The sequence below is a fragment of the Mobula hypostoma genome, chromosome 2 (assembly GCF_963921235.1).
Source record: "Mobula hypostoma chromosome 2, sMobHyp1.1, whole genome shotgun sequence".
Classification (NCBI taxonomy): Eukaryota; Metazoa; Chordata; class Chondrichthyes; order Myliobatiformes; family Myliobatidae; genus Mobula; species Mobula hypostoma.
In genome coordinates this window covers 83,910,897-83,926,692 of record NC_086098.1, presented here as the reverse complement: position 1 = coordinate 83,926,692, position 15,796 = coordinate 83,910,897, and the positions used below count along the sequence as shown (strand labels likewise).

Here is a 15,796-nt window from a genome sequence, read left to right as displayed (position 1 = left end):
TCCTATAATGAGGTGACGAACTGAATATAAATTCCATGTGTGGTCTAGAGGGTTTCATAGAGCTGCAATGTTATCTTGCAGCTATTGAACACAATCCCCTGCCTAATGAAGGCCAACACACCATATGTCTTGTTAACCACTCTATCAACTTGCACAGTAACTGAGGGATCTATGGACGATAAACCCAAGATCACCCTGTTCCTCTACGCTGCCAAGAATCCTTCCGTTAATCCTGTATTCTGCCTTCAAATTTGACCTTCTGGCAGCTTGAATGCACTATTTCACACTTTTCCAGATTCAACTTCATCTGCCACTTCTCAGCCCAGCTCTGCATCCTATCAATGTCCCATTGTAATCTACGACAATCTTCTACATTATTCACAACTCCACTGACTTCTTTGTCATCTGTAAACTTACTAACCCACTCTTCCACTTCCTCGTCCACATTATTTACAAAAATCACAAAGAGGAGGGGTCCCAGAACAGATCCCTGCAGAACCCCACAGGTCGCTGACCTCCAGGCATAATACATTCCATCTGCCGTCTGTGGGAAAGCCAATTCTGAATCAACAGAACATGAAAATAAGTTGCCCCTTGGCTCATTGGCGATCACTATCTTACCGTAGCAGGTCCGGCCATCACCGTAGAAACCAGCGGAACATTCACAAGTGTACTGATTTCCCTGACCTGGGCGGCAAACGGCATTGGTGTCACATCCGTGGTTTCCAGTATAGCATGGGTTCTGGTTCGTTGAACTTGAATCATCTAAACAACAGGAATTGGACATTTATTTCAAATGATGAACACCACTGGTACTTTGACCTGACTGTCTTTTCTCCAGAGAATAAAATTTATCAAGCTGCTAGATTCACGATACAGTACGGTGGAACAATAGTGTGGTGGTTAATGTAATGCTTTACAGTACGAATGAACCAAGTTCAACTTCTGCTGCTACTGTATGTGCAAGGAGCAGCACGGTAATGTAGGAACTAGCGCATTGCTTGACAACACCAGCGGTCACCAATCGGGTTTCAATTCCCGCTGCTGTTTGTAAGGAGCTTGTACGTTTGCCCTAAGACCGCGCAGGTTTCCTACAGGTGCTCTGGTTTCCTCCCACATTCCAAGGACACACAAGTTAGGGTTAGTAAGTTGTGAGCGAGTTATGTTGGCGCCAGTACTTGTAAACTGCCCAAGCACATTCTTGGACTGTGTTGGCCATTGACAGAAACATCACATTTTACTGTATGTTTCAACCTACACGCGACAAGCAATCCTTAATCATTTAAGATACACCACATTAGCAAAATGAATTAAAGATCCCTGATAATAAATTCTTACATCTATTACTTTTACAACAATTCATGCAGGATAATTCATATTTAGCCACAACCCTCCAGTCTTCCCATCAATGTCAACACAAATAAAAACACGAGATTCTGCAGATACTGGAGACCTACAGTATCACACACAAAATGCTGGAGGAACTCAGCAGGTCAGGCAGCATCTATGGAAATGAATAAACAGTCAACATTTTGAACCAAAACCCTTTATCAGAACTGGAAAGGAAGGGAGAAGCCAAAATAGGGTGGTGAGGGGAGGGGTAGGAGTGCAAGGCAGCAAGTGACAGGAGAGACTAGATTTGGGGGAAGATAGGTGGGTGGGCAGAGGAATGAAGTAAGAGTCTGGGAGGTGATAGGTGAAAGAGATGAGAGCTCAAAGAGGAGGAATCTGATAGGAGGGCACAGTGAACCATGGGAGAAAGGGAAAGGAGGAGGGGAACCAGGGGGAGGTGATGGGCAGGTGAGGAGAAGGGGTGAGAGAGTGACCAGAATGGGGAATTGATAAGGCCCGACCTACTGAGTGTTTCTAGCATTTTCTACTACCTTACCCTTAGTGCAGATGTGACTCAAGGACCAATGGGGAGCTGATAGGCGTAAGAGAGATGCAGGGATATAGGGGAAAAGAGGACGGGGTGTTCTGCTGGCAACTTGAATGCAACCGATGGGCTGAATAGACTCCTTCATGTGCCAATGTAAATAACAATCCTATGAATTTCAGAAACTTATCTCAGACAGACTTTCTGTCAACAAGCCTCAGTGCAGGCTGCAAATATGTGACTCTGCTCCCCTGAACTGTGTTTTACTTATCCTTTGTTAACAGCTAGCAGCCTGAGAATGTCTGTTCTTCCATTTCCTGAAGCAAAGATACCACATAATGGCATGTGAACTATCCAATTATCAGGTCTGACCCTCAAGGCACACTGTAAGTACGTAAACATCAGGCAGCTGCACTGGCCCCTCCATACCCGAGCAGTCTGACTGGCTGCATCACCGTCTGGTATGGAGGGGCCACTGCACAGGATCGGAAAAAGCTGCAGAGGGTTGTAAACTCAACCAGCTCCATTGCGGGCACTAGCCTCCCCAGCATTGAGGACATCCTCAAAGTTCAATGCCTCAAAAAGGCGATACCCATCATTAAGGACACCCCTGCCCCCCTTTACCCATCACCCAGGATATGGCCTCTTCTTATTGATACCATCAGGAAAGAGGTACAGGAGTCCGAAGACTGAAGACACACACTCAGCATTTTAGGAACGTCTACCTATCCACCACCAGATTTATGAATTGATAGTGAATCATCCCATTTACTCTGCTTCACTATTTCACTCTCCTTTTGCACTACTTAATTTTTTTAATACATATTCATTGTAATTTATAATTTTTATTCAAAAATTTGCAGCTGCAAAATAACAAGTTTCAGTGGTGTTAACCCTGATTCTGATACACTCCAGGAACAGTCGGCTCACTTGCAAGAATGCTCTTCGATCTCGGAGAAAGACTCTAAAAATCAAACAACACTCTTCAAACACAATGTCCTGCAAACCAGACGTGGAGTTCAACCAGTTACCAGGAAATCTCTGAGAAGCAGATTATAGCAGATTAGTGCCATCGCTTTACAGCGCCAATGGTCACCAAAGAGAGTTCAATTCCCGCCACTGTCTGTAAAGAGTTTGCATGTTCTTCTCATGACCTTGTGGGTTTCCTCCGGGTGCTCAGTTTCATCCCACATTCCAAAGATGTACGATTAGGGTGAGTGAGCTGTGGGCACGCTATGACCCCACTGGAAGCATGGCAGCTTTTGTGGGCTGACCAGCACAAGCCTTGCTGATTTGATGGAAACGATGCACTTCACTGTATGTTTTGATGTATATGTAATAAACAAGGCAGATGCTGGAAATCCAGAGCAACGCACACTAAATGCTGGAGGAACTCAGCAGGTCAGGCAGCATCTATGAAGAGGAATAGTCAACGTCTCAGGCTGAGGGTCTTCATCAGAACTGACAAAATGGGGGGAGAAGCCAGAAGGCATCATGAGCTATAATTGCTCTAGATAATGTGCTATTCGCCAACAATACCTCAGGGTTTAACACCTGATTCCACACACAAACCAAATGTTTCCATCAATTCCTGGATTTTTCCCCAAATGCTCCTTTCTGGAAAGCACCATAGGGCTATTAAAACAAAAACCACATAATCTTTAAAGCATCTTATAATGTTGTTTTCATTGTAAATATTTGGTATTTATATCTTCATGCATATTTTATTCCATATCCATACTTCAATCTGTTTATTTTTTATATAACTGTTCATTCTTGATAATTGTTGAATGGTTTTAGTTGTATGTCGCGCCAACACACTGCAGCAAATTCCTGAAACATGTACACGTACACTCAGCGATAACTTTATCAAATACCTCCTGTGCATAATCAAGTGGTTACTGAGTGTATATTTGTGCTCTTCTGCTGCTGTGCCCCATCCACTTCAAGGTTCACGCTCAGAGATGCTTTTGTGCACATCACTGTTGTCATTCCTGGTATTTGAGTTACTGTCACCTTCCTGTCAGCTTGAACCAGTTTGGCCATTCTCCTCTGACGTCTCATATTAACAAGGTGTTTCTGTCCACAGAACTGTCACTTGCTGGATTTTTTTTTGTTTTTCACACCATTCTCTGTAAACTCTGGGGATTGTTGTGTGTGAAAATCCTAGGAGATCAACTGTTTCTGAGATACTCAAATCACCCTTCTGGCACCAACTGTCATTGCACAGTCAAAGAAAATATGATCATATTTCTTCCCCATTCTAATGGTTGGTCTGAACAAGAACGGAACCTCCTGACCATGTCTGTATACTTTTAGGCGTTGAGCGGCTGCCACATGATTGATTAGATTTTGGCATTAATGAGCAGATATATAGGTATACCCAGTGAAGTGGCCACTAACTGTACAAGGCAAATAAAATTGATCCTTGGTCTTTCTGAAGGAATTGTGGATCATGAGCCTTACCCTGATCAGGATGCTTCGTTATCCCCTCAGAATAAGTTTGATCAATACAGCCTCAATGGGTCCTTGCCTCCATAGTTTCCAGGTCGTCTTCAAGGAGTGGTGCCTCTGAAAGGTGGTGTCCATTATTAGGGACCCCGCCCCCCCCCCCCACCAGCTTCTTCCCTTCTGCCATCTGATTTCCAAATCGACGTTCAACCCATGAACATTACTATTGTTACGAGAATACACATAAAATTAAGATGTTTGCTGGCCTGGGCTAGCATCAGTGGCATCAGCAGTTGGTCTGCCACCTGCCCTCAGGGGAAGGAGAGATAAGGAACAATGGAGCAGCATCTGGAGATGTGTAATGAAGGGATGTGGGAGAGAGAGCTGTCTGGAGCGGCTCCCCCCTTTGAACCCTGAACTGTTTGAAGTGATGGACAGGCGATACCCCAGCAGGGGGATAAAAAGGGACAGGTTCGCTAAGACAGGGACACACGCCACCCGAGGTAACGAGACCCTGGAAGCGGTGCGCCTCTCACGAGTGGGTGAGAAGTACCAGACAACGACACGGGTGGAAAGGTACGATCAGCGGGAACCCGGTGTGTGTCCGCCCTTGCCTGGGTGCCGGGTTCACTGCAGAGGATCGACCGCATCTGGAGGAGGGGTCACAGTCGGTGACCTCAGGTGACATCACCAAGGACCCGCCCAAAAGCTGTTTGTGAGCCATCTCGCTGGTCTGTGAGCCATCTCGCTGGTCTGTGAGTGAAGCAGTGTTCTGAATGATCAGTTGTTCCTATTCTATCTCTCTCTTCCCCCCCACGTTGTCCCTCGCCATGGCAACGATTACTGCGAACTGAATTGGACTGAACTTTGAGTCATTTTGAAATTTGGTCATTTACCCCCTAGACAACGATAGAGCTTGATTGATGCTGTTATCTTAATTCTGTGCACATGTGTGGTTATCATTGTTGAATTGTTGCATTTATTATCCTTTCGATTACTGTGTTGCTTGTTTCTTTAATAAAACTTTCTTAGTTCTAGTACTCCAGACTCCAACTGAGTGATCCATTTCTGCTGGTTTGGCAACCCAGTTACAGGGTACGTAACACTATATATACACATCCACATACCCACATTGTATCGCTACCACCAAGTTAACAAATTTCACGACATAAACTGGTGATATTAAATCTGATTTTGATTCATCAAGCTACATTGTTTTATCCCTTTCAAATACTATGTGGTGACATCTTTTTAATGCTTTCTGTAACTCTATACCTACAATGATTTGTGGTTCTAGCAAAACACATAAAAGTTGCTGGTGAACGCAGCAGGCATATAGATCCCTGTATTTGACATAAACTCTCAAAATCTGATCTCCTTTCTTTGCGGGATATTAGAAACTAAGCAATATATTTCAGTACCAGCAATTACTGAAATCCTGTTTGCCTTGATTTTTGTCTTGTGTCTTAGCTTGACTTGGTAATATGTTCCCATTTCTTTAGTCCCAAACTTCTAGGTTATTACAAGCATCAATTTAAAGTTTAGCCTGATGAAGTAACAGAGAGAGTTCAATATCAACGAAAACACGAGGAAATCTGCAGATGCTGGAATTTCAAGCAAAACACATAAAAGTTGCTGGTGAACGCAGCAGGCCAGGCAGCATCTCTAGGAAGGGGTACAGTTGACGTTTCGGGCCGAGAATGGGTCCGAAGAAAGGATATTATAGACCAGTTAGCCTGACCTCAATGGTTGGGAAGATGTTGGAGTCAATTGTTAAGGATGAGTATATGGAGGACTTGGCGACACAGGACAAGACAGGACAAAGTCAGCATGGTTTGCTTCAGGGGAAATCTTGCCTGATGGAATTCTTTGAAGAGGTTACAAGTTGGATAGATAAAGGGGATGCAGTGGATGTTGCATGTTTGGACTTTCAAAAGGCCTTTGACAAGGTACTACACATGAGGCTGCTTACCAAGTTAAGAGCCCATGGTATTACAGGAAAGTTATTGGCATGGTTAGAAGATTAGGTGATTGGTAGGAGGCAGCATGTAGGATCAAAAGGAGCCTTCTCTGGGTGAGGCTTTATAAGTCTCTGGTGAGGTCTCACCTTGAGTATTGTGAACAGTTTTGGGCCCCTCATCAAAGAAAAGATGTGCTGGCACTGGAGAGAGTTCAGAGGACATTCACAAGGATGATTCCAGGAATGAAAGGGTTATCATATAAGGAACGCTTGACAGCTCTGGGTCTGTACTCGAGTGGGGGGGGGGGAAAGAAATCTGGGTCTGTACTCGAGTGGGGGGGTCTAGGACAGAGGGCAAAGCCTCAGGATAGAGGGGCGTTCATTTAAAACAGAGATGCAGAGAAATTTCTTTAGCCAGAGGGTGGTGAATTTGTGGAATTTATTACCACAGTTCGCTGTGCAGACCAGGTTGTTGGGTGTATTTAAGGCAGAGCTTGGTAGGATACAGCATCAAAGGAAACGGAGAGAAGGCCGGGGAGTGGGGCTGAGGAGGGGGAAAATAAAGGAACAGCCATGATGGAAAGGCGGAGCAGACTCGATGGGCCAAATGGCCGAATTCTACTCACGTTTTTCTTTCTTTTTCCAATATTTTTATAAAATTTATTAAATTTCATATAAATACAGAATTCATAAAGATACTTATTATAAATCAAAATAAGGTAGCACATAACGCACTATATGTAAATCACACGGATACAATCACGGTATCCCATATTCATGATCAATCAAATAAAATTGAATTATGAAATACAATAATATAGTTAATTATATTATAAAAAGTCTACACCCACTACCAAGACAAAGCTGGTTGGTTTAAAAAAAAAGGAAAAAAAGAGTACCATATAGTGTTTTATAATAATAGCCCAGATCTATATTTTAATAACAATAACAATTCAAAGATTTTCAAAATAGTTCAGAAAGGGTCCCCATAACATTTGAAAATCTTGATTAGAATCAGAAATGGAATAACAAATCTTCTCTAAATTTAAACATGATGTAACATCGCATAACCATTGAGCATGTGTGGGGGGTGGCAACCTTCTTCCATTTAAGCACGATGGCCCTCCTAGCCATAAGAGAAATAACCAGTACTCGCAAATGAGAAGGCTCCAAAATTATAGCTCTTTCCTCAACAATACCAAATAAGGCAGTCAAAGGATTGGGCTTAAAATTAACTGTAAAAAGTACAGAAAAAGTTTGGAATACATCCTTGCAATATTTTTCAAGGCTCGAACATGACCAAAACATATGAATTAATGAAGCCTCTCCATTATTACATCTGTGACAATATGGAGATATATCTGCAAAAAAACGAGAGAACTTGTCCTTAGACATATGAGCCCTATGTACCACTTTAAATTGTAGGAAGGAATGACAAGCACATAATGATGAAGAATTAACCATTTTGAAAATAGCCCTCCAGGTCTCATCAGATAATGAAGTCTGTAAATCCTTTTCCCAATCTTTTTTAAATTTTGTCTAAAGGAGCCATTCTCAGTTCCAACAACAGACCATAAATATAAGATATTGAGGCATTATCAAAAGGTTTCAAATTAAAAATTACATCTATTATGTTCTTTTCTGGACTGGTAGGAAATATATATAGTTTAGATCTTAAAAAATCTCTAATCTGTAGATATCGAAAAAAGTGGGTATTTGATAAGTTATATTTCACTGAGGGCTGCTGAAACAAACAGATCCTGAAATCGTTTAATGCCTAATCTATCCCATTCTCTAAAAAACAAATTGGTCGTAGATGGTTTAAAAAAAAATAGAAAAAATAGGACTAGAAAGAGAGAATCTCAATAAACAGAAATATTTTCTAAACTGTAGCCAGATCCTCAAAGTGTGTTTAACCACCAAACTGTCAGTTCATTTATTTAAAGATAAAGGAAGCGAGGACCCAAGAAGAGAACTAATAGAAAATTTCATTGAAGGTTGGCTTCCAAAAAGACCCATATTGGACAATCCTCACGATTAATATAATATAACCAGAACCTGAGATTTCGTATGTTAATTGCCCAATAAGATAACCTAAAACTGGGTAGAGCAAGGCCTCCATTCTTTTTAATTTTTTTGAAGGTGGGCTTTATTTAATCGGGGTTTTCTGTTCTTCCATATATAGGAAGAAAGAATCGAATCTAAAGAACCAAAAAAAGACTTAGGAATAAAAACAGGTACGGCTTGAAAAAGGTATATAAATTTAGGTAAAATATTCATTTTAATAGAATTAATTCAACTAATCAATGATAAAGAGAGAGGCGACCAATTAGAAAGTGTCTTGTTCACATAATTCATTAAGGTTAGAAAATTTTCTTTGAATAGATCCTTTTCATTCTTAGTGATTGTTACACCCAAATATGTAAATTGTTTTCTTACAATTTTAAAAGGGTTAATATCAGATGGTATAAAATTATTTAAAAGAAACAATTCACTCTTATGTAAATTCAATTTATATCCTGAAAACTGACTAGAATTAGTCAGTAAAAGAAACATAGAGGGTAAAGAAGTTATAACATTAGATATGAAAAGCAATAGGTCATCAGCATAAAGTGAAACTTAATGAATAGTACCTTTCCTTAAGATACTGGTGATATCTTTAGACTCTCGAAAGGCAATTGCTAAAGGTTCTAATACCAAATCAAAAAGCAAAGTGCTCAACGGATATACTAGTCTGGTTCCACTTTGGAGTTTAATTGGTTTAGAATTCTGAAAGTTAGTAAGGACCCGAGTGGAGGAAGATAAGTAAAGTAATTTAATCCAAAAAATAAAACTGGGCCCAAAATTAAATTTTTCTAAGGTTTTAAATAGGTAATTCCATTCAATTTGGTCAAAAGCCTTCTCCGCATCCAGAGAAATCACACATTCCGCTATTTCCTTGGACGGAGAATGCATAACATTTAACAATCGCCATATATTAAAATGGGAATATTGATTTTTAATAAATCCTGTCTGATCATCAGATATTATAGAAGGTATAATATTTTCGAGTCTACGGGGCAAAACTTTAGATAGGATCTTAGCATCAACATTGAGTAAAGAGATTGGTCTATATGAAGAGTATTCAGTGGGATTCTTATTCTTTTTAAGAATAAGCAAAATGGAAGCTTCATAAAAAGACTGTGGCAACCTACCCACCTTGAAGGAATCAGTAAGGGTAGAACATAAATAAGGTATAAGCAATGAAGAAAAAGCCTTATAAAATTCTCCAGAGAATCCGTCAGGTCCTGGAGATTTCCCAGAATGCAATGAATGTACAGCCTCAGTGATTTCCTCCTGAGAAATCGGTTGATCCAACTGCTTTCGATTATCAACCGAAAGTCCAGGAATATTTAATTGGTCTAAAAAATTGTTCATTGCAGTATTATCTTCAACAAAATCAGAACTATACAGTTTAGAATAAAATTTTCTAAAGGTGTCATTTATTTCAAAATGGTCAATTGTCAAATCACCATTGGTTTTGCGAATGTCTTTAGTTTGCCGTTTAGCTATAAAGGTCTTCAATTGATTAGCCAATAGCTTACCAGTTTTTTCTCCATGTATATAGAATTAGCTTCTATCTTTTAAAAGTTGGCTTTCAATTGGGTACATTAATTGGATAAATAAGATCATATTTAGTTTTAAATTCAATACGTCTTTTGTATAGTTCAGGGTCTGGTGCCAAAGCATAATTCTGGTCTAGTTGTTTTAATTGATTAACTAAGTCAGTTCTCTCTTTATTAGCTTTTTTCTTAATATATGCAGTATAGGAGATAATTCGTCCTCTAATATATGCCTTAAAAGCGTCCCAAATGATAAGACCAGAAGTCTCTTCCAACATATTTTCTTCAAAAATAAGAGTAATTTGATTCTCCAGAAATTTTAGAGAGTCCTTATCAGATAACAGAGTTAAATTAAAATGCCAGGATCTGTTCATATGAGTGAAACTAGGAAGATTTAAAGATAGAAATACAGGAGAATGGTTGGGTACAGCTATTTCTTTATATTCAATAGTTCAAACTAATGGAATCATTTAACTATCAATAAAAAAAATAATCAATCCTGGTATAGAAATGATGGACATGAGAGAACAATGAATACTCTCTTTCTGCCGGGTGAAAAAAAACGCCAGACATCAACAGTACCACATTTCATTAGAAAGGATTGAAGCTGATTTACTAGGTGTGGCTGATTTAGGAGAAGAATGATCTAATACTGGGTCTAGACAACAATTAAAATCTCCTCCCATCATGAAAGAATAAAGACTCAAATCTGGGAGGAATGAAAAGAAATGCTTAAAAAATCCAGGGTCATTCAGATTGGGAGCCTACAAATTAGCAAATACAATTAATTTATTATCTAGTTTCCCTGACACTATGACAAATCACCCATTAGGGTGAGAGACAACTTTATGTTGAACAAAAGAAATTGTATTGTCTATAAAAATTGAGATCCCTTGAGATTTTTCTCTGAATGAAGAATGAAATTGTATCCCCTCCACCGATTAAAAAGGCATGCGTTGTCACAACTATGTACATGCGTTTCTTGTAGAAAAATAATGGGGGCCCTTAACTTTTCAATATACGCAAAAATCTTATTCCGTTTCACAGGATGATTTAACTCTTTCTATTTAAAACTAAGTAAATTAATATTTCGATCCATTTTAAATACTAATTAACAGAAGAGTTAAAAGATCTGACCATAAATTATTAGAACGAGAGAACGAAGCATAAGATAAGGTACTCAAACAGAAAATTTGGATGGTAGTCCGACCCAGCTTCCAGAGAAAAAAGAAACCCCACCCCTCCCCCTCCCAAAGCCAGAAAAGCCGGCCAAAGAACAGATGGCATGCTAAACCTTAAAGACAACCCTCCCAAAGAAATCCTGCTGGCAAAACTCTAGTCATTTAAGGATATTATGTTCCTACCAAGAGGAAACAGACAAAACAAACTTAGATCAGAAATCAAAAAAATAACGATTCATTTTAACAATTTCAAAAAATATATATATAGAAAAACCTCAAAAAAAGAGTAAAGTAATAAAAAAAATCAAAGAAAATATCAACAAGCAAGATATATAAAGGGTAAAAACACAAGTTTATTAAAACCTTATTCTATCCAACATTAAAAAGACAATTGCTCTTGCAAGAGATATAACGCAATTTATCTTCTGCTTTGAAAAACTTCTGTGCGAGTTCAACCAATCCCAGCCATTTCTGCACACCATTTTCCTGAACGATTCTTTTTTTTTGTCTTTGGATTCTTTATTTTATGAATTGTATTGTCTGCTTGTTGTTTTCGTAATTTATATGCTAATAATCTAGCTGATTTACCTCCTACTTCATAATTCTTTTGTCTCAGGTAAAGAAAATTTCTTTGAGTTTCCAACGTATAAATATCATCAATTTCACTTTGCAATTTCCTAATTTCCTGTTTTCGATTTGAATTACTTTTGTTGCTATCTCCAACTTGAAGTTGTTTTAATTTTCCTTGAAGGTCTGCTGATTTTTGTGCATTGATTTTTTTCATGTGAGTAGTAATGGAAATAATTTTCCCTCTCAGTACAGCTTTCAATGTATCCCATAAAATCACTGGTGATGTTTCTCCCGTGTCATTAAGGTCTAGATATTCTTTGATTTCTCCCCTTAATCTCTCCATTACTTTTGGGTTATTAAGTATATGTGAGTTTAGCCTCCATAGTGTTTTCCTCATTTTCCTTTCCAGGATTAGAGACATAGAGACTGGGCTATGATCCGACAGATCAATTGTTGCAATATTACAGTTTTTTATCCTGAGTCTATCTGTATTAAAGATAAAGAAATAGTCTATCCTTGAATAGACTGAATGAGGGAAAGAGTAATATGTATAATCTTTACTAGTAGGGTGTAATTCCCTCCAGACATCTATAATTCCCAACTCCTCCATCAATGAATTCACTTTCCCAGTCAGAGGTTTATTCTGAGTAACTATTCTTGAAGAATCTAATATAGGATTTAATCTAATATTAAAATCCCCTCCACAAATTACTACCCCTTGAGAACTGACCATTAGGTCAAAAATGTGTCTATAAAATGACCATTCACTACCTGGAGGAGCATAAACATTCAGCAATGTTATTTCTGTACCATCTATTCTTCCTGTGATTTTTACAAACCGTCCTTCTTTGTCTCTAGTCTCTGAAATATGTTCATAATTAAGAGTACTTGATATTAAAGTAGCTACCCCTCTTTTGTGACTCAATTTATATGATGAATAAAATACATGCTTAAAGCCCATTCTTTTTAATTTTCCATGTTCAGATTGGCTCATATGTGTTTCCTGGAGGAAAGCTATTTGTGCCCTCTCTTTTTTCAATTTAGACATAATCTTATTTCTTTTAATTGGATTCAAAACCCCATTAACATTATAGGAAATTATTTTTACCAATTCAGTTTGCATTTTTCTCTAGTAGAAAAAAAATCACTCTCCTTTTCTAACCAAACAGTAAGCAATCCCTTCTCAACAGTAAACCAAGACATATAACCACACCCTAGACATTTCTGAACGTATAACATTTGAAAATTTTCCCCGACTTCCCACAGTGAGGCCTGAGCACCGACCCGCCTCAGTTCAGAGGGATAACCTCTATCTTCACCCTGTGTTAGAGGGCCCTCAGCAGTTTGAATAATCATAGAGAATTTTCTCCTATTTATGTCTCGACCATATTGCTATCATTCAAGTTATTCCGCCTAGATTATTTTCAGTTACCAGTTTTCATTTTACTTTTAAGTCCGATTTACTCTTTTCAGTCATTTCTCTTAATTAATCTGTATTCTCTGTACATTCGCGTCTGAATATTTGCAGCTTTTCCTTGTAGTTTGACACTCTGGTTCGAGTGGAGCGTCCTCGCCCCACTAACTGCCACGACTTCTGCCGAATCCTCTCCAGTAGCGACTCCGGTTGGGTGATAACTTTAATAGGTAGTCCCCGGTCCGCCAGGTCCGACGTTGCCTCCTCCACCGTAGCGTAAGTTTTTGTCCCTTCATCGTAAAAGACTCTCAGCCGAGCTGGATACAGGGTCTGGAATCTGATGTTGTTTTCCTTCAGGACCCTCCGTGTTTCCGTATATTCCTTCCGTCTGGCAAGAATCCCCGGTGCGTAGTCGTGGTCTAAACTGATTTTACAGTTGTTCCACATGAAACCTTTCTTTTGCCATGCTCTTTTAAGCACCACTTCCTTCGTTCTGTAACTGAGAAATCTGATCAGAATCGATCTGGGCTGGGTGCCTGCCGGAGGCTGTGGTGCCAACGCGAGGTGAGCCCTTTCTATCTGTAGGTCTTTTGCGGCCGGTATATCAAGGTTCTCTCTAAGCAGCTTCTCCACGAAGGGAATCATCAATCCGGGTTTACCTTCGGTTCCTTCGGGAACTCCGTAGATCCTCACATTTTCCCTTCTCGAGCGGCCTTCTTGATCTATTAGTTTCCACTGGAGTTGGTCTTGTAGCTTCAGCATTTCTGCTATCACCTCCTCTGCATTTTGTAGCTTCTCTTCAATTCCAACAATCCTCGCTTCAGCTTCATCTATCCGCGAGTTAGTTTTTACTATTTCTCCTTTAATATCTTCCAGCTGTTTGCTGTTATCTTGTCGGAACTCGCGAATCTCTCCGAGAATCAAAGACAAAGTCACCGATTCCCCCTCATTATCTCCGTCCTGGCTTGCCGTGGGAGAGCTAGGCCCTTCGCCTTGCTGCATCTCTTTATGTTTATCAGCCTTCAGAGCGGACTTTTTATTCTTGTTCTTAGACATCATCCTTGCCCCTTTTATTAATATAGTTATGCAATATTAAGTATTTGTCTAAATTCGATTTTGGGGCAGTTTACCTTCTTTTTTGTCGAGAGACCTTTTCCTTACGCCGCCATTCCCTTGATGCTTCCTGAACGATTCTAAGATGTGCAGGGAAGCAAAGGGAGGGCTTAAACCTTTTGCTATAAAGCAGCGACATAACCTCTTTATATTTGGCACGTTCATCCATAACCTCCGGTGTATAATCTTCCACAAATCTGATCATTTTCCCATTGTAATCAATCATTCCTACTCAATGGGTATGATGGATTAAAAGCTCCTTAGTATGAAATTCTTGAAAACACAAAATAACCAACCTGGGTCGTTACCCCGACTTAGGCTTCGGGGCCAGTGACCGGTGGGCGTGGTCCAACTTAGGCACAGGTGGCAATAAATCAGAGAATAGCTGCTTCAGAAAACTTGCAAAAAACTCTGTGGGGCGGGCACTTTCAATTGATTCTTCAAGACCCAGAATACGTAGATTGTTCCTTCTGTTTCTGCTTTCCAGGTTGGTAATCTTCTTTGTTAATTTTTCATTAGATAGTGATAACTTTTTGCAGAGCTTAGTCATGTCTTCTAAGTCTGCTTCCAGTATCGACAAAGTTTCTTTATTCTCCTTAATTCGCTTATCATGTTCAATTAGAGTTTGTTGAATAGTGTCCAACTTGACATTAAGCTGTTAAAATTCATCAGGAAGTTCTGTTCTTTGCTTTTTAAGAAAATCTCCAATTGATTCCAAACTGGTTGGAGAATCATCTTCGTTTTCTTATGCAGAGGCTTTAGTCTTTCTCAAAGACATAATAGAGGAATATTGAGATTTATAATAAGGGTTCAAAAAACTGGTAGGAAACAAAAAGACAGGTAAGGTAGGAGCAAATTCAAAAAGATGTTTCCCCATCGGCTGTCAGCAGGGCCCTGACTCTCATGTCTTAAGGTCTTTTTAAAAAAGAAATACAGCATGGTAACAGGCCTTTCTGGACTAACGAATCCATACCTCCCAATTACATCCACGGCCTGCTGACCCACACGTCTTTGGAACGTGGGAGGAATCCAGAACACCTGGAGAAAACCCATACAGCCATGGGGCGCAGGCACAAATTCCTCGCAGACAGCGACAGAATTGAACCCAGGTCGCTGGAGTTGTAGTAGTGTTACGCTAACCACGACCCTACGGTGTTGCCCCAACTCTTACAAATTCATCCACACCTCCATTAATGAAAACCTAAACCAATAAATTTTCTGCAAATGATGTGACACAGGACTCACATGGCTGTCATGTAGCCAGATAGGGTGAAAAGCTTGTCTTGCATACTGTTCATACAGATCAAATCATTACAGTGATGAGTGCTTTATCAGCAGAAACTTTTCTCTCCATGTACATGTACGGGGTCTTTCTTTTGTTACATTTAAAATGGCGACTTTGTTATGTTAATCTGGGGAATGCGGCTTTGTTGTGCTTTAACGCTGAAGAGAGTTTGCGCTAGCAGTTTGTTTTACTTTAAAATGAGATAACAGGGTTCTATTATCCAGTGGGTGGTTATGTATCGTTTTGTTTTCGGATGCCATGCTGTATGATATGACTGTGGACTGAGTTTTGGCAGGGAGTCGGAGGAGAGACGAGGAGGACCGCAGACGTGTGGAGAGGCTCCG

At 39.7% G+C, this 15,796-nt stretch overlaps 1 protein-coding gene across 1 annotated transcript in view; it reads right to left on the bottom strand.

The window, feature by feature from the left end:
* nid1a (nidogen 1a) overlaps positions 1-15,796 on the bottom strand; it is a 164,409-nt gene that overhangs the window by 90,490 nt on the left and 58,123 nt on the right. The window contains 1 exon segment of the mRNA XM_063039515.1: positions 622-765. Coding sequence (XP_062895585.1) covers positions 622-765 — 144 coding nt within the window.